Consider the following 27,784-nt stretch of genomic DNA (forward strand, 5'->3'; position numbering starts at 1 on the left):
TTTGAACGGTAGTAGAGTTCGAAGTTAAAGTTGAAGGAATATAGGGAAGAGACGAATCACCTTGAAAGTATAGTGTTAGAGGAGATAAGGAAATTAAAGGGAAGGGAGAGGAAAGAAGACGAAGAGAATGGTGAACATAGTATGAAATTGTCAAATGCGTGATACAATCAAATAAACTTTGTGTAACATAACTGTAATTGTAATATAAAATATTTAATATCAATATAGATAATTATCACTGTTCAATATAATCCTATCTAAATAATAGCACTGTAAAGTTAAATATTATCATAGTTAAATATTAAAACAGTTAAGTATTAAATATTATCATATATAGATATCATAAACATTAGTTAGGCAGAGGAAGAGGAGGGAGGATAAATGTGTTAAGGGTATTGATAGAGGAGCAAAGTAGTGCTTTTAATTCATAATAGATTCATGACAAATTCATGACAAAAAGGCGGTTATTCATATATATAGTCAGTTATCCTAGTACCTATAATGTAAAGTTTTAACAATCCCTAAAAAAAAAAAGAAAAACATAAGTAAACCGCCTATGGAAGAAACCATGAGGGTAAAAAAGTGCTAACATAACATATGTATATAACTTTTCCTAGAATAGTAATAATAGAAATTAATTTTTAAATATAACAATTAGGCATTACATAAATAAATACTAGCATAGTATAAATAGATATTGTAGTTAAATATTAAGACAATTAAATATAAAAATAGTTAATTAACATCCTATATATTGGTTAGATAAGAGAAGAGGAGAGGGAGATGTGTGAGAAAGGGTTAAAAAAGAAGGTGCATAGTAGTATGTATAATTCATAACAAAATTATAACAAGTTCATAACAAATAAACGGGAAATCATATATAGAGACAGATGTCTTAAATCTTTGTCATATTAGGGTTAACAATATTCATCTAGTCGCCGTCGTCAAAAGGCAAATGAGGCAGCAAATGTTCAACAGTTCATCAATATAGAAAGCTAATGTATTTAGGAAAGGTTAAAGGTATGTCCTCTTCGAATGGAGGAGGGAAAAGACGTGAGAAGAGGGTGTTATAAGGCATTGTCTCTTCTCTGAAGTCTGCCATTGCATGAAGTAGATATATTAAATCTGTTTCTTCATCAACATTTCCATCTTTGATGGGTGTCAAGAAAAACAAAAATCCACATAGTCCAGAATAAAAAAAAAAAATGAAACCCAGGGATGTCAGTTCAACAATTCAGTTCAGGAAACATTCTCCTCTGAGGAAGAGGGTTTAAGAGGAGAAAGTGATTTGTCCCTGTCTCTTTCTGTGTGAGAGTAGCGACTGCATGAAGGGCCTGTGCACGGTCTCCTAAAGGGCGAACAGGCTGATATAGGCCTCTGCCCTGACTCTGAGACCGGCCTGGATTACATTGGAGCCCACTTGCGGATATCGTAGGATTGAACAATGAGAGTGGGGATCCAGAATCTTGTGAGGACGTCATGCATTCCATGTTCTGAGGATAAAGATTGTCTAAGAAATTACGAAGGTCTTCTGGATTAACCACGTCAGCGCGGCGCAGATTCCTGCGCTGTGCTGAACGTTCTAATGAGCCAACGGGCTCATGACGGAACGGTTCCGTCATGAGCACAGGCCAACCGACGCTCATGACGGAACCGTTCCGTCATGAGCATCGAAGGGGTTAAAGAACTCTTTGGAAATCCCATCTTTGGTAATCCGTAAACATGCAGGTTCAAAGAGGCCATATTTGATATCAAGCTGTCGCAGATGTGGTCTAAAAGATGGGAAAGCTTTGCGATGATCATTAGTTTCTTTCTAAAGGTCCGCTGCTACTCTGATCTCATGACCTTCGAATATGTATGAACCATGAGTACAAGCTGCTATGATCAATTGGCGAGCCTCTTCGTGTCTTAGGAAGCAGACGCTGAGCGGACGTGGTTGCATATTTTTCCCTGTGTTAAGTGGACCAATGCGATGAGCTCTTGGCATTTCCAATGGTGGTTCAAAGGTAAGGCCCTTTAGTTTTCGAAGGGTTTCGCTGACAAAGGATTTGCCAGCTGGTCCTTCTATCTTCTCTGGAAAGCCAAAAAGATGGACATTGTCTTGACGACTTCTGTCTTCCAAATCTACCACCTTACTTCTTAGAAAAAGAAGTTCTTGGTCTCGGTCCGGTATAGAGTTGAGATGGTTTTCCACTGTAGTCACTCGAGCAGTGAGCTTGACCATCAGAGTTTGGAATCCAGCAATATCTGTGCGTATGGATTTGGTCTTGGTTGTAAGAGCAGATATAGAGGTCTCCATGTCCTCCAAACTTCGTCCCACAGCAGAGAATTGGAGGATTTGCTCCATGTTGGGATCAGGTGAGGTTGTCATCACAGGGTTAGGTGTATTCGGAGTTGAGGGAGAGACACCACATGGGATGGAGCGGCCTTGATTTAAAGCTTCTGAAAAAAGGAGTTGTTTAGCAGGTTTCGCAGATGACTTACCAGACTGCATCCCCGGATGTTCTGTGTCAGTCCTCCAGTATATAGGTTCTTCGTTCAGCTGATATCTGCAATGCATTATTCAGCAAGCGTAGGTATAATTAGTGTATTGGACACAGGAAAAATAGTTGAAGCAGGGGTAATAGTTCAGGCTTAATATATGACTGCACTTGGCTTCTTAGTCAAGCAGGTAAAAAAATGTTGCAGCAATGTTACAAGGAACCTTGGGACCGATATTCCCACCAAGACAGTTGAAAGCAGCATACAGATACTACTGGGGTTGCATAATAATCCAACCAATTGAGGATCTCACAATGCATAAATATCAAGAGAAAATTATCAGGGCTGTAGTTATAAACTACCAGCAGTGGTACTTGGATAAGTCAGGAGGAACCAACAGAGTAAAAGGCCAGTATTCAGTAGACGGTACTCCATTCAAGTGCCTAGGAATGCACTGTAATTGTAATAGTAGTAAGCCCAGTGTCACCATAAATAAACCAGGAGTCATCACATGTCAGCGGATTACTAAACTGAGGTTCTGGTTAGGAAAGTCATAGGCAGCATTTCATTGTACCTCACTACTTCTCTTAATAAACAAGAAGCCCTCAAAGACGGTTGTTATCGTGTGCCAGGAAACTGAACAAATCTCTGACCGTATATTTTGTTTAGGAAAACGTTGCAGTAATAAACCCAGGTGTCGGTATGGAATTGTACAAAATGGTGGACTAGCAGACTTCAGACCGGCAGAGGAAGCATCAAGAAGCGTTCCAATCGTCCTGAGGTTCGTAAATAGGCGATCTCACCTAATGGTTGCAGCCTGAGCAGCAATGGAGTAGGACATGTGATCCTTGTGCTCCACTCTCCTGTGGCCCACCGCATAGCTTCCCGCCACTGCGGGCTATTTACACTTACCCCCGAGGACTTCTAGGGCCGTCTGAGGTCTAGTGGCGGAGTTGGAGCCCTACTGCAGGCCAAGCTGCAGCACACAGCGCGACTGAGGCCCCACAGGTGAGGGCGACGAGCAGCGGCCACCATCTTGCTGCAGAGGGCTGCCGAGTCCTCGGGGCTCGAAACAGTGTGGAGACCTCTGCTGCACCCCGGTAGACTGCGCCTGGGGTACTCATGAGGCTGCGGCGGCATATACTGCTGGGAGCGGCCGCATCCGGGCCTCAATCCGATGACCGTGAACATCATCCACCATTTTGGCCGTGAGGGCCTGACCCGCCTACACAGCCTGGAACAGCGCATCAGCAGGAAGCCACCTGGCATTCGGGTACGAGATGCGTAGAACCTCTCCAGATCGGAAGCTGCGAGCCGTGAGGAACTCCCAGATTTACCGCCTTGCTCTACTGAAGGTAGGATCGTTCCTAAAGAACGGGTGATCCCGTCTGCCTGACTCCAAGATGGTGGCTACTTGGAACAGAGACGCGGGTCGGTAGCCTGCTCACCTCTCTACTGTCTGTTAACAGGCGCCAACCCCGCACCTCTCGTGCACTGCAGTTTTTACCGCTTTGCTCTACTGACTGAAGGATCACTTCACTGCAATTAGAACCCTCCTGAGGAGCTCATTCAGGGTATTTTGCTTTGCAAAGGTGACCCTGTGGAGGGCACCGCAGGTGCAATCCTTTGAGGTGGGGAACTGCTTAGGCATGATGGGAGCAAGGGGCAGCGGGAACATTTTCAGGAATGATTAGCCCACCTCAGGCTAGTAACTGCAGCAAAACAGTTCCTTGCCTGGCTGTGCCTGATGCCAAAATGGCGCCCGACACGCTACTGAGAATTCCTCTAATTGAAGGGGGTGCAGCATTAAGTACCTCAGCGGCTTCTAGCTCCGCAGTGCAGCAGGAGGGATGTAAAGAAGGAGGGGATGGCTGCATTCCCCATAGGCAATCTAACACTGACAGCGCTCAGCTGTGGGCTACCAATCTTGGGAGCGAACCCCCTGTGTACTACTTACTCTCTCTCCCACCTCTCCGGTCTTGGGTCTAGCAGGAGGACGAGGTGGATGGCGCTTTCCCAGTTACAACGGGACCGATGCCTTCGATTGAACTATGATGATGCCCCTTGCTTTTAACCCGAAACTGTTCAAACTTACCGCGAAGCCTGAGTACCATTGGCTGTTGCCGGTGGAGCTGTCCTATGCAGCTATAGAGGAGTCTGGCTGTGGTTCACCCCCTCGGCCGTCACCTTCCCAGCCAGACATCGCACATTGTTTGTAACGGTTCTTCACGGTTTTGTCTGTCTTTCACCTTGACCGCTTTGTTACCCCTGAACTTCTGTCCCCCTTCTGGTCTGCCTGACTCTATCTACATCTCTTTCCACCTTTCCCCCTCTATCTTTCATTCCCCATAAGACTTGTTTCTTGGATATGCAACGTGCAAATAACGTATGTTACTGTATAATCCCATGTTTTTCCCCTATGCCTATACCTGTAACTGTAAGTTAATTATTGTAACTGTAACTCACTGATCCTCATGTAAAGCGCTCTGATACCTCCGGGTCTAGCCAGCGCTATATAAAACTCTGCAAATAACTAAATAAATAATAGTTAAAATATGTACTGCATTGTATGCCGTTTTCTGGTCAGCAATGATGAAGCCAAAATGACGAAAAATGCAGACATGCCAACATTCCCGATTCAGGCGTGAGACTACCGATTTCAGGGCTAGTCTCCCACCTCCCGATTCCTGCAAGCAAAAACCCGATTCCTCGGAGTTTCAGTTGACAGCGTTTGGTATTGTGTAAAGTGCCAATTCTTCCAGCAATAGTCAGAGTGACCATGCAGGGGCTCTAGAAGGGGTGAAAAATCAACAAAGCGTCATTAACAAGGGAATGGTCTTTTAAAGACCTGTGAAGTACTGGGGGGGGGGCGGCTGTGTGTGTGTGCACAGGAAGCTGTTTCAGCCCGGGCTGTCACAGGGGGGGCGGGAGGGGGGAGCATGCACTGCCAGCAACCTGCCAGGCCACTGCACAACACTTGCATCACCCTCTCTCTGCCTGCCATTGCGCTGCATGCTTCGGAAAGGTAAAAAAAACGTGCATTTCTGTTTCAAATGTCCAATCCTGCAGCAGCCACTTCCAAAGCCCTCACATGACAGTAACCCGATTCAAGGCCCCATACTCACGATTTTTTTTTTTTAAATCTCCCTATTTGCTCTTCTGAAATGTTGGCATGTATGAAAATGGTAAGCGCTGATGATCCTCAGAGGCAGGGCAAGTCACCTCTTCTTCAAAGAGGCTATATAACCAAGCTCAAGAGAGACCGGAGTCAGTAGGCGGATCAAAAACTGGCCAAAGCAGCCAAACAAGTGAGAGGGTATTCCTCCTCTCCTTAGCGCATAGGCTCACATAGGCATAGTGCCCACACCGCCAGCGCTCGCTCCGCTCTACGCACATTAACACTTATATACCAAGGAAACTCACGAGACATATTTGTGGGAAAGCACTGTTGCAGGTTTATTTCGTACAACAGGTGGCATAAGGTGGGTCATCTTACAGGCGATCCAATGCGGCAGCCCCTCGCTAACCCGCATGCCTAAGGAGCCATCTTGCACGGCGAGTCGATGCTCAGACGGTGCAGTAAATTACCATTTTATTTCGTTACACCCCGCCCCCCCTGTCAGGGCGGAGCGATGAGGCACACCCCCGGTCGGTTCAGGCCCCCCCGTCGGATACACCGCCAGGCGTCGGGTGGATTACCAAACCAATGTATGAAACGCAATACTGAAGCCATAACCCCTAGTCCCTCCCTAATTTCGGCTAACCGCAACCGCAACGGACCCCGGCGCGTGTCGTGAATAGCGCCGCCGTATTCAGCCGCCAGTCCGGCATGCCCCCGGGCCGAGCATGTTGATTCTTTATTAGTAAAATACCGCCGTGCTCCCTGAACAACCGGGAGTAACTCGCAAGCCAGGCCATTCTCCCCCCGACAAATCCATCTACCTATCGCACCAGAAGGAGACTCCACCAAGCAAGAGACGCCTCACTGATGCAGAGAACCTCCCGTTCACAACAATAGTATGACTTGCATTCTAACAAAAACACGGAGTGGCCTCTCTATCTCGCTGGTGACACAGATGCTTGTAAATTTGAATGCCACAACCCAGAGGGCTTCTAACAGCATTGATCCAACGCATTGCAGGTAAACTTGCGTTTAGAAACAAGTTAATAACCCCCAGAATGAGGGCATTGGTTTTACCCTCATTGAAAATGCTGAATTAGGCTAATAACGAAAGTTATAATTATTTCAATGATATCGTGTCATTGCAGTGAACGATACACTATATGTCACGTGAGGTCAAGCTCCTGCAGACATGATATTTTGGTAGATAAAAGTGCCGAGGAATTCATCTAATTTTGTAAAGATATGGAAGTACAGGGCACGGTCGTGCATATTAGCCAGGCGCCCAAAGAACGCATTAGTATTTCTATCGCTTCCTCATATAAGTGTCCGAGATTATGGCCCGACTTCAAAGGGCAGGAGCGCGACTTCAAGGGGCAGGGGCGCGGCGTCAAGGTGGATGAGCGCTGGCGGTGTGGGCACTTATGTAATCCTAAAGCCTTATGTATTGCAACTTGTTCTTTTGTACAACGCTCAGACATCTACGGGTAATGTTCGCGCTATATAAAATTCGCTTAAAATAAATTAATATATAAGACCCGTATCGTATCATAATCTGCTAGCTCGCGCTATATAAATTTGCATAAAATAAATTAATATATAAGACCCGTGTCGTATCATAATTTGCTAGCATATCTTCATCTGTTTTATTATTTGCAAATCGCGTTAAATAGTTAATATAGAACCCGTATCGTATCATGATCTACTAGAACATCCTCATCTGTCTCCTCCTTTGAGTGGAAGAGTGCTTTGTGAACGTATATATTAAGGCCCACACGGGTACAAAGACCCGGCAATGGCGCGTGGCCGGCAATGGCGGCCGGTTATGGCAGACGCGTAGCCGGCAATGGCGCGGGATCAGGCCCCCACCCAGAGCAGCCTCGCGGACTTCACTGTCGAGCGCTCTGACGAAGTGTGGCCCCCCACCTGCTCCCCGCTTTCGAGGGTGCGAGGGGACACAAGACACCTCGGAGTGCAGTTGACTGTACAAACCCCACATCATTCGTGCCTCATTTAAAGTAACGTTTGCATTTGTATTTTGCTCACTTGTAATGTTCTCATGTATCAGTTCCGTTCCTATTGTGAAGCGCTCTGACCCTCTCGGGTAGAGTCCGTACTACATAAATTGCATAAATGATTAAATAAATATGCCTACTTCCTGCACTGACTCCTCTACAGTGTATCTGCTTTGACGCATTGCCCGAATTAAAGTCTGCAAATTACCTTTACTGTCGTGCGTTCTGCAGAAGTGTGGGCCCCACCTGCTCCCCGCTTTTTGTCTATGCCCACGTACATTTGAATACTGATCGTGACTGAGAAACCGCTCATAATGTGCCTAAGAGTGCACGTTTTTGCCGCGAAAACGGGAAGGGAACCTTGGGTATATCACGCTTACATGGTGGTCAGGGTTTCCAGCTGTGTGACCCCCTCGGGAAGAGAGAGTTCTCCCGAATAGGTTTACATGGTGGTCAGGAGTTTCGCTGTGTGACCCGAACATGTCAATCCTGTTATTTTTAAACATTATGCACTCTTCGCATATTCGTAAACATTGGAAACTGGTATGGGACAATTCACTAGGGGACACGAGACACCTCGGAGTGCAGTTGGTAGTACAAACCCCACATCATTTGTGCCTCACCTAAAGGAACGTTTGCCTTTAATCTGCTAAAAACGTCTTCTTCCGTCTCCTCAATTGAAAAATCCCATTAAGTAGGTTAATAAAGAACCTGTCTCATATCATAGTCTGCTAGAACAACCTCATCCTCGCGAGGGAGACTGTGTGGCCGCCGGCATTTAACGTTTTTGTAGCACGCCTACGTAACGACTGCCTTGAATATTCAATAATGTGGCCACGGAACTTGACTCATACATAACTATAAGGTACCTCAACCACTCGCAGCTGCCAATCAAGTGTGAGGCGCTGTGAAGTGGTGCTGCGCGTTGAGGTGCGTCCTTTATTTACAACTGAAACCGCTGCTTCCCGCGGCTGTCCCACGGGGCCCCTGACACAAGTTGAACCCCCATTCCCAGGTGCGAACACGTGTATTAAGGAAGTCTCAGAATCCCGTTCTCTCCCGCACTAACGCAGCAAGTATCAGAATCCCGTTCTCTCCCGCACTAACGCAGCAAGTATCAGAATCCCGTTCTCTCCCGCACTAACTCAGCAAGTATCAGAATCCCGTTCTCTCCCGCACTAACGCAGCAAGTATCAGAATCCCGTTCTCTCCCGCACTAACTCAGCAAGTATCAGAATCCTGTTCTCTCCCGCACTAACGCAGCGCTGTATTTTCTACAGTAAGAGATCGAGCAGTTTACATGCCCCTGGGGCTGGCTAGGTCGTGCGGCCGATTTAGATCCCGGCCGCGATCGCGGCCAGCCCCGCCTTAACAAAGACTAAGATTGCCCTCTGGCGCCCAAATTGATTCACCCGCAGTTGTTGAATTGCTCTCCTGCAACACTTGTTACCCGTTGTTACCCAACAAGGCCTCGGGCGCTTTTCGTGGGCTGCCAAGGTAAAGTCACAGCTGTATGGCATTGCGAGCGCCCTGACGCATTCGGGTAAGTCTGAACTATATAACTGCCTAACTGACGTAGCTAGGACCCTGGGATGCTACAGTCCGCGCTATACAACCGCCGAATGAGATAACTAGAACCCTTGGATGTTACGTTACTGAACACCCGCCGGTCATCCTAAGCCTTACGGGTAAAGCCCCAGCTAAATATCTTTGCGAGCGCTCAAACGCCTTCCGTAAAAGACCGCGCTATACAACTTGCCTAAATGCTGTAAATGTAACCCCGGGATGCTACGTCACTGAACCCGCGGGTCACCCTACTGTCGTGTTGCTGTATTTGGCCACACAATGCACGGCCATTGTTGCCCTCATCGCCACGCCTGCTATGGCGCCTAAAGGCCTCAGGACGCCTCCCGTGAGCGGCCATTGTCACCTTGGACCATCGCATTTTCTTGCACAGTGAAACCCGCTCGGGTACTACAGCGGTCCCCGTTGCCCGGTAATGGATGTCGCTGTAGCATTTTCCACCCAGCCAGGCCATTGTTAACCTCATCGCCTTGCCTACTATGGCACCTAAACGGCTTCGGAGCGCTTTCCGTAAGGGGGCATTACAAACTTTGCATCATCGGCTTTTCAGACGCGGGGAATACCACTTAGATACATATAGCGATCCCCGTTTGCCTGCTCCTGGCTTCTGCCGCGATCCCCCACAATGTCGGCCATTCTGTCCCTAGTCGGATCCTAGTGCCCGGGAAGGCGTAGCAGAGCTTACTATCGGACTGCCAACCGGATGGGCATCTGGGCATCGTGCAATCCACCTGGCCCTAAATCGGCTCCTCATCACCCGCCTAACGTCCTGCACACTCTGAACAAGCGTTACGCGACCGCTGGCCACCTCTTCCTCCCCCGTGGTCTCCAGCCACAGGGCCCCTGTGCGACCTGGGTCATACCAGGGACGGGGCCAGGGGAAGGAAGAGAGCGGCGCATACCTGATGAAGACGACGGGCGACACGGGGAGATGCAGCACATGCGATCAGCGCAGAGCCTGGGACCCAGGCGTGGGAAAAGAGGCCGAGCATAGTTGCTGGGCCTGATTTATACTCAAGGGAACGCCCCTTTCCCCAGGCGAGCCCTCCCTATTGGCAGTTGGCGAGGAGGGCGGCTCAAAGGGGGATGACGCGCTACGAGCTCCGCTCGCCCGTCGTGTGGGACTAGGGCGCTGTCCCGCCCATGCTCCCCTGTGTGTCGCGCGGCAGCGGCAGTTCATAGCTTTGTGCGTGTGTCACGGGCTGCCATTTTCCGCTCTTAGTGCCGCGCACAGCTAACTGTTGAAGTTCATTTACAGCCATCCTCTGTCTTCGGATGTGTCCGCTGGTCGTTCCAGGTCATATCATGATCCAATATCAGGGCATAAAACGGGCACGATGTAGCGGAAAAGTCCACACACCGCTGTCTGGGGCTCCTCGCAAAGCTCCAGTATCAAGCAGCCATCTTGCTTCGTGGACAGACCACGCTCCCCCCAAATGGTTGATTTCAACAATGAAGCATCGTGCAGGGCCATTGGGAGGAGTAATTTAGTGCCATTGACATTCTTATTTGATGAGAGAGTGTAAGCTCTAAATAAAAAAAAATGCCAAAATGATTTCTTTTGTAAGTCATTTAAAAGGGAAAGTCTCTGTGGTAGCAAAACCAAGATCTCTGTTGTTCTGCCATTCAGAGGTATCTAGAAAAATGTTTTGTGTTCGTACTTTTCAATATAATTCAGGCATACTAATTCAGCTTACAGATAGAGGCAGATCTTTGTAACAAGCATAGCTTGTAACTTTTGTGTAGTCTTTTCAGTAGGAACATACAGATGTTGAAGAGTGAAAGCGGGTAAAATGAACACCAGGGAATATGGCAGTGAAATATTCAAGTGACAAAACCCTGTTTTAGGCATAGATTTTTCGGAATTGGGCGTAATCATTTTAAACCCTGATTACAAGATTTGCATTCACTCTTGCATTTTAAAAGAAGATTTGGTAATGCATCGGTTTCGCCTATGATTAAAGAACAATCATTCTCCGGTTGACAGAAAGAGCTCCCTGACGGATAACACAGGAGTTGAGAGAATGTGGCGCATTGACCAGAGCTGCTGACTCGAGCGCAGGGCATCCTGGTTCGAGTCTCTGAGGCGCCGCGCAACATCCTGTGATTCTATGCAAATCACTTAATCTCTCTGGGAGATACATTGTTGTATAAATATGCTGCAAGAGTAAAAGGCAAAACTTAATGAAAATATAGTTCCACCAAATCAAATGTTATCAGTATTTCAACAGCGGGAAACTGATAAGAGAGGCAGACAAGGAATAAGCATTGGCAATTGCAGGAGCATATGCTTCAGCCAATAGAAATGGAGGAAAGGTAAGTGGCACGTACAGGAACCAATGAGAAGCCAATAAAGAGAGGAGTTGGGATGTAAGTCCTTTTTAAGTTTATATTAAAAACAATAGCTTTCTCAGGTGAAACCTAAAACACGTGTCCCACCATACCAAAGACCTGATTATTGGTCATGGGGTGTGTTTTTGGTAATCATCTGTGTGATCTGTGAACTGATCTAAATGTCTTGCCAAATGACGGCCCCCCTCAAACCTCCCATGAAAAAAGGCAAAGTCAAGACTAGATGTAACAAGATAAATCTTTTCCGCTGCTGTTGCAAGTCACGGTTTTTTGACATTCTAAAACTCCTCCATTGATCATCAAACAACCTGCCCTCGTTGTTTAAAGCTTGTGTCTTTGGAATCCTTGTTACTTGTCTCCAATTGCTAAATTACTGCAGGGCGGGCAAGCAGGGAGTGCAAACTGTTGATTTGTCAGGTGATATTAGCTCTTGGATGTGCAGAGCTCCCAAACGTTTTCGACCTGACTTGATTTAAGGCAGTTTCCATTACCCTCCACTTGGGTGCAGTACTTCAATGTATAGCAGTTATCTGCTCGAGCTTTGTGTGGAGAAGGCTTTTTCAAGTGTTTATTTGAGAAGCAGATTTACTTTTTAAGCACTATCTCTTCAAGCTAGACGAATTGCACTGTTCTTACTGAGCAAAACTAGGTCTGGCTTCTGACGTAACAAGTGCGGCTCATAAGCATGTGAAATAGGCCTGGGCTGTGAACTCCACTCATTTGCTCCACTCCACATAGTGCAGCGGAGTTTTTTGCCCGCGTTCGCGAGCTGCCGCTCGGTTAGAATGTCTACCCGAGCAGCAGAAAGACCAGCTCGAATGGCAGTTTGCACTGCACTCTGCCACTTGCTGAACTTGGTGAGTTATTTTTTCCACTTCGCAGAGTCTTGCGTAGCAAAACTCTGTGAACTACGCCCAGGCCTGATGTGAAAGTGTTTTGATTAAAAGGGATTGGATCTAAGAGTGAAGGCAAGGGCAATACCACAAATTAAGTGACTTTGCCAGGTTTTAGTTGACATTGACGAAGTAACTTGCACCAGTGCTAAGATAATTATTGAGCATATACTTAATATGTCATTGCAATGTTCTCTTCTGTGTGTACGTTGTTAAATCCACTTGTAGATGGTAAGAATTATGACCTACCCCTTTGTGCTGCACTGGTTTTAAAAGCTGCCTGAAAGAGAGACACTCACTCCTGTTATCCACTACTTCCCACAGATTCCATCCTTTTGGCTTGTTGTAGTATTTTTAATTGGACAACTGCCAGGGTATGTTGTTATTGAGGTATTACATATTCCTGTAATCAATCACTAATTTCCACAATGTCTTCTCTTCGCAGGCACTTTTTCCTTCTTGCTTATTGTCAGTGAAGGTTTCTCCTCTCATAGAAAAAATTGGTGACCATAAAGATTTCAAGAAGCTCCTTCGAACACGCAATAATGTCCTGGTACTGTACTCAAAGTCTGGTAAGTTCTTACTTTTTCCAACATGTAGCTGAGATTGCACTCAATCACATGCTAGTGTGGTTTCCAATTAATGTAGTAAATGCTGATCATTTAGAGAATTGAAACTTAATCATTACCTCAGTAGTAAAGGAGGTTTAGCAAACAAGGAGATTAAATTGTAGACATGTCGACACTGAGTCTACAGAACCTGAAAAAGTGAATTCCGGCCAAGAATGATGGTTGTTGGTACCACACACACCAAATTGTCTCAGCGCGCAAAAAATGCATTATAACTGTGATTTTGAAGCGTGAATTGCTGCTCTCCAGATGAGTGCTGAGCACACTGAGCTGTCCTATGGGGCTAGGGCAACTTATTCTTCACAGTGGAAGGCTATTGACTTTTCTTTATCATTGAGAGCTTTGGTTTGACAAATAATCACAGTTTGTTTCTATTAACTGTACATGTTGGGATTAAGGATCTTGGCAGAGTTTGGCACCTCCAAACTCAATATAAGGGCTTACCTGAGCTCACTTCATAAGTAATGCCAGCAATACCTGGCGTATGAGCCCTAAGAAGGGTGAAACCAGACCTTAGGTTGCCTTCCTATTCAAGGATGACCTTGCAGTCCAGGCTGGACTGTTCCCATTGGAGCAGGATCAAGACTGATTTGCATAGAACTGGGTCCAAAATATGGTGGGCAAAAAACGATGGATTGGCATGCAGCCCGACTGATTGCCAGCAGCTGAGATTAATTCAATCATTCCATCCATCACCTCGTTTTTGATGTCCTAAGTGTGTCTGGAATTCCCAGAAGTGGATTCCATCTTCACAGTGCCACTGGAAACAAGCCCACCCTCATCCCAACAGCTTATAGCATAGGGCAGTGGGTGGGTCAGCCCACTTCAGTCGTTGGCTCACCTGAGAGTGACGCTATTCTGCTCTTGCACGATTGAGCACATTGCACAATAGTATTCCCCTTCAATGCCAGGGACTACCTGTACAATGCGTGCTTGCTCATAAAAAATATACATTTTGACTTTGAGACAAGGCTTGTTTTCATACAATTCGTGCCTTCATATAAAAACTAGTCCCAAACCAAATAAGCATTGACAAATCCAAAAGGCCAACGGCCGACTTATTGGCTTTGTCAATGCTTGTTGAACTTTTCTTTATTATTTTTTTAAACAATCCCACTCTCTGCTGCATGGCTTCTGCATGTGCTTACCACGATGTCTCTGAATAAGTGTTTCTCTGTGCTCTTTCTTTGTTCTGTGACCCGACCTTTGCACAAGGATTCCCGTAGTGGTGCTGATTATGCCTCTGGTCACAGAATGGTCATATACCTTTCCAGCAACCTCCGCCATTAACTTTGAGCTTCAAAGTCGAGAGTCAGCCAGTCACACAAGTGACCCCACACAGGAAGTGAACCCACAAAGGATTACTGCCCAGTCCGTTCAAATATAAACATACAAGCATCTGCATGTACAAGGGATGGTTTAGTGTCTCTCATGGGCACCGAGGCCTGCTATGAACTGGGGTCCTGGCTTTCAAAGGTTTTTCAGGAGTAATTGCGCTGTTCCTGCAGAAGTGTGCATTTTCTCTTTCAGGTCAATTTTTCTCCTAAAGATATTTAAGTTTGCGTCATATGCAATTATTTTCTTCCAAATTAAACAGATTTAAATAATTACAAAATAGAATTTCTAAAGCAAACCTTACTCACTTGCCTTTATATTGTCTTCAGTTATTTACTCATTTTAAATGTCGCCCCAACACTTTCTCACCGTACTCCATTCGAGACCTCACCATTGACGACTACATGAGTAACATCACCAACTTCTTTCTAGTTTTTAATTCCGGCTGTATCCAAGATATTATGAAATTTAACACGATTGTGTATATATAAGATACTTATTGGAGCTTTCAGTCGACCCTCTTCGGGCAGTGACTGCTTACAACTCTTTCACAAGTGCACAGACACATACAAAGTAGTTTGCTTCAGTGCTAGGGACTACAGCAAAGGCTTGTGCTTTTTGGCCCAATTTTCTTTTTGCTTTTAGCAATGTTTTTTTCATTCTAGTGAATGCCAGGCATCGCCCCCTCTCAAACTTAAAAGTTCATCAAAAACTATGACAAAACAAGCACCAACAATGCCGAAAATGACAACCATCAGTACCAGACCTATTAGCTTTGCCAATACTTGTTTATTCTTAATTTGCTTCTTGTGGCATATTACATTTTTGTGGTCTCCACACTGTCTGCTGCTTTGACATTTTTGTGTCATTGTGTCGACTTGTATGGTCATCGTTGAAACTCAGACGTTCCACCATTTTGAATATCTTTATGTGATTTAACCATTTTCAAGTAAAGAATTTAACAAAGCCCTATTGGGTGTTTCCTCTAACAAACTATTGCTTATGTTCTCTCTGATCAACTTGTTATAGACTTTTTAACTCGCGCTTCAGTGCTTTTTTTGAATAACTGGACCTGGTTGCAGTGATAGTAATATCAATGCCTGTTTAGGGCAGCAGCATTCAGTCTGTGTTTTGGGGGATTTATTTTTTGCCTTCCGTACCTCAGTTCATAGGAATATTAACCAGGACAAACCAATATGCCTAAAGAAACCTGTATCAGTAACTGAAATAACATAACACAAATTTGAGTAGATAAGTCTGATCTGCCAAACTATGTATTTTGTTCTATGAGCCCCAAAGGAACCATTGTTCTGGGTTCAAATCTGGCATTGTAAGGGGACAACACTCCAAGAGTACGTCATCTAAACCCATCTCTCATGAAGGGCCTCATGTTTATATGCTGTCCCCCCTGTCAGCGGGGAACTTTCTTTCATATTATTTTGAGCTACCCTGTTGTTCAACAATTCTGGAAATCCCTGATGGACTGCTTGAATGGCCGGTGCTGCAGTGAAATGCTTCTCTCTGCTAAATTGTGCTTACTCAACATCTTGGATGTCAGTGACTTGAGTGAACCACATGTAACCGGCGTGGATGCCCCTGGGACTGGCGGTGGCCAAGCACTATGTTGCGTGTCAGTGAGGGGTGGCTACAGCGCCATGCTTGACAGATTGGAAACAAGACATGGACTGGCTCATGGTGGCTGAAAAGTGATTTATGAGAGCAGGGACTGCTATAAGAAATGGTAGAAAATCTAGGACAGATGGAATGATTAAAGAGGAGGTCTGTGTGCTTCCCTTGCACCACTCAGTGCGGCCTCAAGTCATCCTTAGAACTGCCTTTCCAACTTTTTTATAGATGCGGCGGCAGAGGGTGGGGAACATGTTTAATGTTTCATGATACATAAACAGCCATTGTGGGATCTAAGAGTGTGATGCACTTATCTGATTATTATCTGAAAGGTAAGCGCTGCAGTCCAGAAGGACACTTGCTCAATTTTAAAGTTATTTGTTTGCGTGATTGGCGCTACTGGGTCGCGCCTATTAATTATTATTTTGCCCATTTTACTGCTCGTGGCTCTTAGCCGCTTTAATTTTAAATTAAATCGCCGCGCTGTCTGAGAGGGTAACGGGGACTGTTAGGACATTGCTAGCACCTAAATCTGGAAACACTCACCGCTGCTTTAGCGGGCCTTTAGCTGCTTCTTCCTGCGTGGGGGACATCTTGAATGAGGTAGTGCCGGTTTGCGGCAGACATCTTGGGTAGCAGGCTAGTTGCTGGGTGACGTGTTAGGCACACAGGAGCCCATTTAAACCTACTATTATGCTTACGCGCAGCGTATGCGCGCAGCGGGCGCGCCATGGGCACGCCAGAGGCTCGCCTGAGGCAAGCCCATCTATGCCCATCCAGGACCAGACGGGACCCGGGGCCAGAACCCCTGGTCCGCGCATCACTTATGGCAGAGGTGAGCTTCTGGAAATTAACTTGCGATGCTCACCACCTGAGGAGGGTAGCGAGGCGGCGCTCCGACAGTCAGGACTATGGAAGGCTCATGATAAAAATCGTGGCAGGGCTCTCACTCATAAAGCTGGGGTTGTGCACTTTGGATTGCTAAACACACGCTCTCTCCAGAAACATTGTGGAGAGGTGTATGCACTGCTGGAGGATGGGGAATTCGACGTGCTGGGGATCACGGAGACATGGTTGGAGGATTCCTCGCTACCGGATCTGGTGGCGGCCCTACCGGCAAGCTTCTCGGTCCTACATCGCAACAGAGCGGGAGAGAAAAGAGGGGGAGGGGTGGCACTTTTCTTCACTGACCATATGCGTGGAGAAACAATCTTGGCCGAGGATATAGGCGGGGCGGAGGTTCTAGGTGTTAAACTTAGACTGGGGACAGATTGTTTAACTGTCCTGGTAGTTTACCGTCCTCCCTGGGCCTTGCCGGAGTTCCCGGATTTATTTCTGAAACTGGTGCAGGACATGCGCTCGAGGTTTGATAATTTGGTCATCCTGGGAGACTTTAATTATCACTGGGAACTTACCCCAAGAGAAGGGCAGGCTGGCCATATTGACGAGGCATTATCCTCGCTAGGTTTAATTCAGCAGGTAAGGGGACCGACACATGTGAAAAGTCACACGCTCGACCTAGTCTGGTCGTCAATACCGGTACAGGGACCGACAACCTCACAACCGTGTGTCTGGTCGGACCATTACTTACTGAAGGGAGATCTCCTGATGAACTTGCTTAAAACGAAACCGGCAGAAGGCCAGAGGCTGGTGAGGAAATGGAAAAACATCAATGGAGGAAAGTTGCTGGCGCATCTTTCAGCGAATTATCCTCAGACCCGTTCAGTTGACAATCCTGATGCCCTCTGTAGTATCCTAGAGGAGTGGCTTCGAAGTGCGGTCGACCATGTGGCGCCAGCACGTAGGGTCAATTTAGTGAATAGAGGCCGGAGGTCCCCTTGGTACAACGACTCCCTAAGGGAGAAAAAGAGGGTCGTGCGCAAGATGGAGAGAGCTTGGCGCAAAGCCTATGATACTAAGGCGAGAAGCGTCTATTTGCTTGAATTAGCGAATTACAAGCGGGCAATAACAGCTAGGAAGGCAGACTTCTATGAGGAAAGGATCACCACAGCTATAAATCCTCAAAAGGAAGTCTTCCGAGTCCTAAATGAACTCAAGAAAGTAAAAGAACAAAGGCCGGAGTTCACTCTAGAGGACTGCCAGAGATTTCAGAACTTCTTCACTAGCAAAATTGAAGATCTTAATTCGGAAATTGCCTGTACTCCCATACATGCTTGCCCCCCACTGACCACGTCGGCTAAAAAACTGGTGGTTAGACCTCTGGATCTTCTTCCGCCCATAACGAAAGAGGAACTGCCCCGGCTCACTGGGAGAGTTAAGTCGGGCTCCCAGGCAGACCCTTGTCCCCCTGACGTTTTCAAACTGACTATGCCAGGAATAGAAGAGGAGGTGCTGAATCTTTTGAACTCCTCTCTAGCATCAGGAAAGGTTTCTACTGCCTTTAAGGAAGCAAGGTTGATCCCTTTGCTAAAAAAGCCTGGGGCAGATGTGAAATGCCTAAAAAACTTTAGGCCTATTTCCCAGATCCCTTTCCTGGCCAAGGTGTTGGAACAGCATGTTTTGGCCGCCCTCTCTGACCATCTTGAAGGGAACGGCCTGTTGGAACCAAACCAATCAGGGTTCCGTGCAAATCACAGCACGGAACTGGTCATGTTGTCCATCATAGATGAGCTCCGAAATAGGGCAGACAAGAGGATACCCGGCGCCCTGGTGCTGTTAGACCTCTCCGCGGCGTTTGACACCGTTTGTCACAAACAACTGCTGTCGCGGATGAGAGACCTCGGCATCCAGGGCACAGCTCACGCCTGGTTTGTTTCTTTTCTACAAGGGAGGACACAAAGAGTTCAGTTGGGAGAATTGCTCTCCACTGCAACACCAATCTCTTGTGGAGTGCCACAGGGGTCGGCTTTGTCGCCCCTGTTGTTCAACATATACCTCCAACCATTGATTGCACTCCTGAATCAAATGGATTGTCAGGTATATAACTATGCTGATGACACCCAAATCATTATCCAAATGGATGATGCACCTGGGGCACCAGCAAATCTGCAAACCATCTTGAAGCAGACAGCTAATTGGATGTCGCTGAACTCCCTAAAAATTAATCCGGACAAGACGGAAGTTCTACCTGTTACCATCGCTGGTAATCCATGGCATGATGGATTCTGGCCGAGGGAACTTGGACCGCCCCCGGAGCCGGCAGTGGCTGTAAAAAGCCTTGGCATTTATGTGGATAACAAGCTTTCCATGCGGAAACAAGTTACCACGGTGGTAGGAACCTGTGTTGGCATGCTTCGTCAACTTAGGAAGATCGCGCCATTATTGTCCCATTCCACCCTGAGAAGGGCGGTTTCCGCTATGATCCTTGCAAGACTGGATTACGGCAACTCGCTCTATCTGGGCCTACCCCAAAAACTCCTAGACAAACTTCAGATGGTGATGAATGATGCCGCTAGGCTCATTCACAAGAAACCCAGGAGCACGCATGTGTCCCCACTTATGCGCGAGCTACATTGGCTCCCAATAAGGCAGAGGGTGCTCTTTAAAGGGTTATGCATTGCACATAAATCCCTTTACGGTAAGGCACCAAGATACATCAAGACCCGCCTGACCCCATATACACCTGCCAGGGTGCTAAGATCTGCTGAGGCAACCCTCCTCATGCAACCTCGTTTTAGATTGGCGACAGTGGGCGGTCGTGCCATCTCTAACACCCTCCCAGAGGCCTGGAACAGTCTCCCGGTGGACTTGCGCAAAGAACCTAATTTGCTGACCTTTCGGAAGAGGTTTAAGACTGTTCTTTTCCAGAAGGCCTGGGGTGGGATATAAATTCTTTGCAGTGTTTTCTTTTGGTTTCCTGCGGTGTTTACTGGACAAGCGCTTAGAGACCCCGGGGTTATATAGCGCTATACAAATCGAAAGAAATAAATAAAGAAATAAATAAATAAATCTGTCTTGTTTAAATAAAAAGGTATTTTAAAAAAAGTCATGTCATGTAATGTTTCAAGTTCTTCAACAGCTAATTGCAAATGAAAAGCAACACGTCTTCGCCTCTGCGCATCAGGATGGACATATAAAGTGTAACTTTACTTTCATATTCTTTAGCTTTCTCAAACCATGAAATAATGAAGGAAATTGACTTATTATTTAGTAGTGAACATTCAGATTGTAATTCACAGAAATCAGTCCCATATCAATAGCTGTACTGAAACTGAGCAGACAGGCACTTGCTGCTGTACCTTGATGCACATAGGTAGGTACTTGCACCTTCGTTTTCTTGTGTTTCAATGTCTCTACTAATGAACCTTGACTTTTGATGGACGTCAATGCAGCCTAAGTATACACCTTTTTGAAGTTGTATGTTGAGGCAAAGGAGAAAATTTATGGTATTTCTCTTCAGGCATTATGTTTATCGATGCGCCACTGTCTGATGAAAGGTATCGACCAGTCATTTATTTTTAATGTAATTTTCTGACAATGTTTGTACAACTGGTGCTTGGCATGTTGACTTTTCTTTGACTGACATTTTTGTGCCCATGCAGCCAGTCAAACATGCGCACATTTCTCTACGGTAAATATTTACACTGCGCAACTGTCTTCCTCACTTTCACTGAATTTTGAGGCAGACTAACTGCTTGACGATGATTTTGATGACAATCGTCTTCATTCAGTGTCAATTTGCCTCAATTGAGGTAACTGCTTGACCTTATGTGGTTGCGTCAAACGTTGCATCTGGAATGTTCTGGCGTTCATTTTGTCTTTGCGCCGTGACGCATTTCCTTTTTCCTTTTTTACACACCATCACAAAATGGTTCTCTTTCTCACAACCTTTACATTTGTGTCTAATGGCGGCACATTTACCTTTGTGTGGATACCAAAATCCACATTTAAAACTGATCATCTTTTTCCTTGTAGACAGCACTTTGTGTCCTTCAGTTTTTTGCTTTGACTTACTTTTATGCTCCTGGCGGATTCACTTATGCAACATTCGGCCTCAATGTCAGTGGCTTGTCTTTCAGCATGCTCCTCAGATTTGGCAGCCAGCAACACTCGCTCCAGACTAAGAGTTTCTCTCTTCATTTGTTGCCAGAATGAATTTGACAAGCATCCATCAATCACTCCAAGTCGCATAGTTTTCTCATCATTAAATGTATTAAATGTGCAGTGTATGAGTGCATCAAGTCTCTCCATAAATTGATCAATGGTTTCTGCCACTTTTTGGCATTCTTGACTGAAAATGTATCTTTAGTTATCAATGCTTGGTACTAGATTGAACTTTTGATTCCGCGTTTCTTTAATCTGACAATATGTCATTTCTTTGTCAGTTCAGACATTTTCTTTGACTTCTTTTACACCATTACCAGCAAGATTTTTTATATACTCGATAGTATTTTTATCAGTCTCTTCAAGTGCATCAATAAAGCCATCAAGTGTCTCTATCCACGCAGATCATCTGTCGCCAATATTTTGTTTTTTGGCATTATCGAAAAATGGTGGTGATTTCAGGAACACAGCAGCGCTGCAGACTAGTTTGGAACTTACTCACACAGTGGGTGGTTCCTTGTGACTTGGTGTTTGCAATTCGTCTGTGAGTCCATGCAGCATGGTGGCCTCCGAATCCTCTTTAATGAAATCTGGAAATGAGACTTTCTTTGCAGCCATCTGAACAATCTCACTATTCTGAAAGTCATTCTCGGCCATTTATTCTTCGAAGACCTGTGAAGTTGTTCTGATCCCCATTTGGCAACTTTGTAAATGACCCACTTTGAGTATGGACTGCTCCTTAAGCACAACCCCGAGCACTTCTCCTTGAGCCACCTTCACCTAGTGCTGTGGTATGATGACTATCTTTAGCATGCTCAGTAAGTCATTTATATCTTTTCTAAATGTCAGTTGGTATTTTCTAACACCTGGTTGATCTCCACCTTGCAGCAGTTCTGTTTGCAGCTTTACTTTACAAGTTATGAGTATCAGCAATTGTGCTATGCACACCAGGTTGATTACGCTTTCAGCATTAGCCCTCGGTACAATATACAACTTTAACTTGCGTGGTAATGCAGTACCTTTATTTATTGCCTGCCCAGCAGGTTCTAGACCATCACCATGTAAATACCTTGCAACGCTTCCATTGTGTTCATTTGCTTTACAGCGTCTGCACTTTGACTCCATATGCATGAAGTGTCTATTCCGTTTTTCAACCGCGACACACGTGGCACTCATGAGCAGTTTGCTTGCACCACTGCAAACTCTCTGGGAGAGCACAGTCATTCTTTGATTACTTATCCCGTTGCCATTTGTAGCATATTCCCAGCCTTGCTACCCTCCAATAAGCATGCAACTCATGGAGCTTAGTATTACACGTCTTTATTCTGCTGCGTATATTTGGGAACTCAACATTCTAAAACAAGTTTTCATGGCATTGTGCTCTGACACCTATGTCACAGCTCTATGGAGTCCGTTAGGAGCCAAATCGGTTTCGGTCATATAATATCACAAGACACTACACAATCTTCTCCAGGACTTGAGAGAGGATCACATATTGACATGTCTGTTCCAAACATAAATTATAGGGACATTGTAGATTCAAAGGATATGAAATGACTGCATGTACGTATTTCTGGTAGGAAAGAAAGGTATTTTCCAAGAAGCATGCATGAAGATCTATGTTCATGGAATAACACATTCCCTGTCATCACATTTCAACCAAAAAGATAAATATTTTCTGTTCTGGCACTACATAAGGGCTTGTGTATATCTGATCTGCTTGCGTTTTAACAAGCTGTAGTCTCTTATATTTCCATTGGTATTATATTATTTGTAGTATCTCAATCAATAGTTGCTCCAAAGCATCATCCTAATGAAAGAATTTATAAATTAAAAAAGTACAGCCGTTGTTTTTTTCAATTTTTTGTTTTAATTGTTTCCAATACTACACAGCATCTGCCAAAAGCATTTATTTTTGCTGATGCTGCGCAGTGTGGGGGAAACACTGGCAAAACCAATAGGTGGAAAAGGCGAAACCTTAGAATTTGAGATGCCATTGTCAACTATAACTAGAGAAATCATACACAGGCATGCTCAATATGTATTTGCAAAGAAGAAAAGAAAGAAACGGGTAAGCACAAGAAACAGAATTGCAGGGGATTTAAATTTGCTATTGTCTTAAAAAAATATGTTGGACAGAAGGGCTGATTGTAGTCGTGCTCATTTTCTTTCCCATAGAAGATAGCTTCTTGTCTAATCCCAAATTTACCAGGTAGGAAAACACATCCAGTTTCTGCCCATACTTTTAATCTGCCTAAAAACAGGAGCAAAAAAATGCTACGGCAATGGGCTGAAAATCGGGACTCGTATGCAGCAATGGACCTGGTATTTTTGGGTCCTGATTGTGCATCATTCTGGACCCAAAAACTCGACATGGCCAGAAACAAGGGGGAGGTATGCCAGTCAAAATCGGATACTGCTGGACCAGGTTGCTCCACTCTTCAGTTACTGCAATCTCAGAATGGGACTCCAAAACCATGTGCTTACTATTATGAATATGTGACCCGCAGATCTGTGAAATAAGGCCACTAAGAAAAATATTGGGAGTGTGGTCGACTATTTCCAGTTGTAATAGAAGATATTACAAGGTGGACTAGCACAACACAGACCTTATTTTAATAATTCCAACAGAAACAAGAGACAAAGCTCTATCTAAATTATTAGATTGGATAGCTATCCTGCCTTAATGATTGCAGCCTAGTAAATCGGAAGGAAAGTAAACAGACCCGATGAATAGTGCAGCTAACTAAATCATTATCCCAATACAAAGACTGGAAATGCAGGACTGAAATGAGAAGGAAGAATGGATCCACTCCATCTTACTTGCTTGCCAGTGGGATGTGTGGCTCTAGCAACATGAGGATAACATTGCGATTGCTAGATCCTCGTGTGGCTTTTCTCTGAATTTTAAAGAAGTTGTTCTTTACTGAGCTGAATATTCTAGGAAGAGGTTAGCCTTTGTGAAGATAAGGTCTCAGATAAGGGCAGTGAGGGTGTACCTAGTATAGAGATTTATTATTGTGGCTGATGAGATGAATAGCGGAAGTTTCCCAGGAGGAATCTTTCGATATTTTTAGCACTATAGGTGGGGGAGGGATAGTGGGCATGTTGTTGGTGACCCGCAGCGGAGTGAAGGGGATTATAAGGGCTGCTAGTGCAACTAAATTCTGCTGACACAAATATGTTCACAAATTAGGGGACAGGTCTTATATGCACCCGAAATACCTCTGTGCTGCGTGTTGGATTTTGAGCAGTTAAAGCACGACTTTCACACAAAAAAAAACGTGGAGCAAGGCAAGTGTTCAAAGTGTGGGCTCTCTGTATCAGGGATGCCAAATATCCACCTGCCTGCTATACGGTGATATCACCAGTCTGGTGCTATGGGGTTAGGGGGAGGAGGGGGAATGTGGGGAAGTATGGGAAAGGAGATTTTGGACTCTAATCGGATTAGCATCTTGGGGTACCCAAAAATAAAAACTGAAATTCAACAATTTAGGCTCACACACAAATATATACATCAGTTGTATCTTTTGCTGTACAATAATAATCCAACCTCTGCCCTAGATGTGGACAGTCGCAGGCTGATTTTTGTCACATGGTCTGGAACTGTTCACTTATACAGCCTACTGATCATTTTTGAGAATTTAATGGAAGAAGTAGAAGGTAGAGTAATACCTCTTACCATCTAGCTCGTTTGTTGAGATGATACGCTCTAAAACAATCAAAGGATATAAGCAGATTCATAGACTTGGATTTATTGTTGAGAATAATGGAGTTGGCGAGGTGAGTAGCACAGGCGAGCAAGCTAAGGCTGTAAGATTACGAAAATGATTAATTGAAGAATTGGGCGCTTTGTAAGAAGCCCAATTCTACAAGAAGCCAGTTGATGAAGGGCTAGACTTCAGTTGGTGGCCAGTTGGGAGGAATTATTGGCGGCCGTAGAGGTCAAATCAGATGATATACCTCGGTAGATTGTCTTTCTGGTGTACACGCTAATATAGTGTGCACGTTTTTTTAAATGTGTCAATTTTGGGTGACAAATTATTTTGACCACTGATAGTTTTAATGGTGGATTTGAGTTGTAAATGCTGAAATTATAACATTGCTCTTAAAACTATTTAAATATGACATTTAGAAGTGTATTTATTCATGTGTTTTAGTTGCGTCACATGTTTAGACACCATTGTATTAATATGGATGCTGTTCTGGTGTCCTGTTAAAATTGTAACTACTCATTACCCCTGTCCTCATGTCCCTCTGCCTGTCTTTTCATCCCGTGGTCTTCCCAAAACACGGAGACACTGACGTAACTAGTTATTTTCCTTGGAGTGCATCTTTTGTGAATGGATTTTTCTTCTAGGCCCTTCCGATGTAGCTTCCTGGTGGTCCTTTTAGAAAACACTGGTGTATGGGTCATTGTCTAAGCAAATTTAACCTCTTGTTGTATTGTGCATCTTGGGGCAGCAACAACGTAGAAGCTGCTGGAGACTTACTTAAGTGTGTTAGTCCTATCTGGTTTATTCTTCCGTGTCAAACTCTGATTTATCTAAACTGTGTTATCACTAGTCATCCCACTGTGAGTCTGCAGATTTTACTTATTAATTATGCAGAAGAGGTGTAAAAAAAACACCTGTTTTGGTGGTGAGCCAGAGACTTTTTGAGTTCCTCTGGGACTCTGTCTGATTTACTAGTTGGCTTTCCTAGTCCGTTCTCTAGAGATTATGCCATGTTACTGTATTAATTTTGGTATTCATTTGAGACTTCTAATTATTCTGATTGTGTGTTCTGCGTTCATGGCTTCATGACCTCTAACAATTATTCTGTACTGCTTGATTTTTTAGATTTTGTAATAAACCCCTTTAACCTTTCCCTGATCTAGAACTCAGTTATTGAGTGGTCAAAGTTAATTAATTTATTACTCTGCTAATTGACGTGGGGTCTGATGTTGAGAAGGGTGGTCTCTTATGTCAAGATCAAGGGTGATAAAGCAGAACTACTGATGGGGAATTTCGGAGAGATCACATTTTGGGGTACATTAAAATTTAGAGGTTCAGGGTTCTGCTTTCACAATAGAGGTGCTGTCTACTAATGAAATCTGTCCGGGGTCACTTAACCGAGGGATTGCAACAGATGTATGGAGGTCCCAGTTGTGGTCTGGACCAAAGTGATGCAGATTAAATAGGCAGCTGATGACACATAATGTATATACATAGGAATGGGGTAAAGAGATTAGCTCCTGGACTCTGTAGATCTGAGTGGGGGAGGGCAGGAGAAATCTAGTTGTTCAAAGTTTATTTTTATGTATTTATTTATTTGAAAGGTTTTATATAATGTTAATGTTATCACTTACTTATAAAGCGCATGGTCACCCAAAGGTTTCATAGCGCTACTCCTGCTTAAATTGTTACATCAGACCCGATTAGTAGGCTAGCATAAACAGCCAAGTTTTGAGTGCCTTTCTAAAGCTAAGAAGGTTGTCACTGCTTCTCATTGTTACCGGAAGGGAATTCCAGAGGATAGGTGCCAGATAGGAGAATCTGCAACCTCCAACCCGTTTAAGTTTTATAGTCGGGACAGCTAGAAGATGCAAATAAGATGAGCGCAGGTTGCGCCGGGAGACATGTTTGTTGATCATGGCCGTAATAAATTTTTGACTGTTGCCTTGCAGTGCTTTAAAAGCTAGGCATCCAGTCTTGAATGCCGCACGTTGCTCCACGGGAAGCCAGTGGAGCTTGATCAACAGGGACCTGGCAGAATGCCATTTAGGCTGTTTGTGTAATAGTCTGGCTACCTGGTTCTGAACCATTTGCAGACGTTTTAATAGGTACTGAGGCAGACCGATGTAGAGGGAATTTGCAAAATCCAGGCATGAAAGAACCAGCGCTATCACCACTTGGATCAGAGCTGAGTGGGTCAGCAAGTGGGCAATTATCCTGATTTTACGAAGCTGATAGAGACTAGTGGAGATCACTGCACCCACCTGTCCTCTAAGTGAGAGGTCCGCATTAATTAATACCCCTAAGCTTTTTACAGACAAGGACGGAGTAGGGGGGACCCAGTTCACTAGGCCCGAAGTGTCGACCCCAGCAGTCCTTACTCTTCCCAGGCAGCACCAATTCCATCTTGCTTGGGTTGAGTTTCAATTGGTTACTGTCCATCCAGTGTTGAATGTGGAGCATGGTGGTTTGAAATTCCGCAACAGCATTAGGAGCATCTACACAGTATTTTCTTATTTATACTGGTAATGGCGTGGATGAGTTAATTTTAAAAATAATAAAGAGCAATATGAAAAAAAGAAGCGATCCTCTGTGGTTAAGAAATCCAGTACAGATAAACTCCCGTACAGATTAGGTAAAACACAATTTATCGGGATTTGTATCAAGGATGTTTTATGGTTACATATGAATTTGTAGCTTCTGGCTAGCTCATGTATTTACTGAAGATTTTTAACTGTTTTAACTGTTTATACTGTGCCTATATGATTGCTACTGCACATCGAATAAAGAAAATTGTGATTGATTGAAGTAAAATACAAGAAAAGCTTAAGAAAACTTGTTCAGTGGGTAGGAACAAGATACAAGGGATACTGCAACACAGTAAAAGCATGAAAGCGAGCCCAGGCAGCATTGCCCAGGCCTACAAGCACAAAGGTAGCTAGCTAGTGCTCGAGGGCGCATTTTCATGAATGCTGCCAACACAGCATAGTCTGGAAATCAGAGGACAAAAGTCAAAGCTCACAACGTT

At 44.8% G+C, this 27,784-nt stretch overlaps 1 protein-coding gene across 1 annotated transcript in view; it reads left to right on the forward strand.

The window, feature by feature from the left end:
• The window catches only part of PDIA5 (protein disulfide isomerase family A member 5), a 1,081,671-nt gene that overhangs the window by 123,639 nt on the left and 930,248 nt on the right, over positions 1 to 27,784 (forward strand). Inside the window, exon 2 of the mRNA XM_078682031.1 lies at positions 12,892 to 13,018. Coding sequence (XP_078538157.1) covers positions 12,892 to 13,018 — 127 coding nt within the window. The remainder of the gene's footprint in view (positions 1 to 12,891; positions 13,019 to 27,784) is intronic.

The sequence above is a fragment of the Lissotriton helveticus genome, chromosome 3_1 (assembly GCF_964261635.1).
Source record: "Lissotriton helveticus chromosome 3_1, aLisHel1.1, whole genome shotgun sequence".
Lineage (NCBI taxonomy): Eukaryota > Metazoa > Chordata > Amphibia > Caudata > Salamandridae > Lissotriton > Lissotriton helveticus.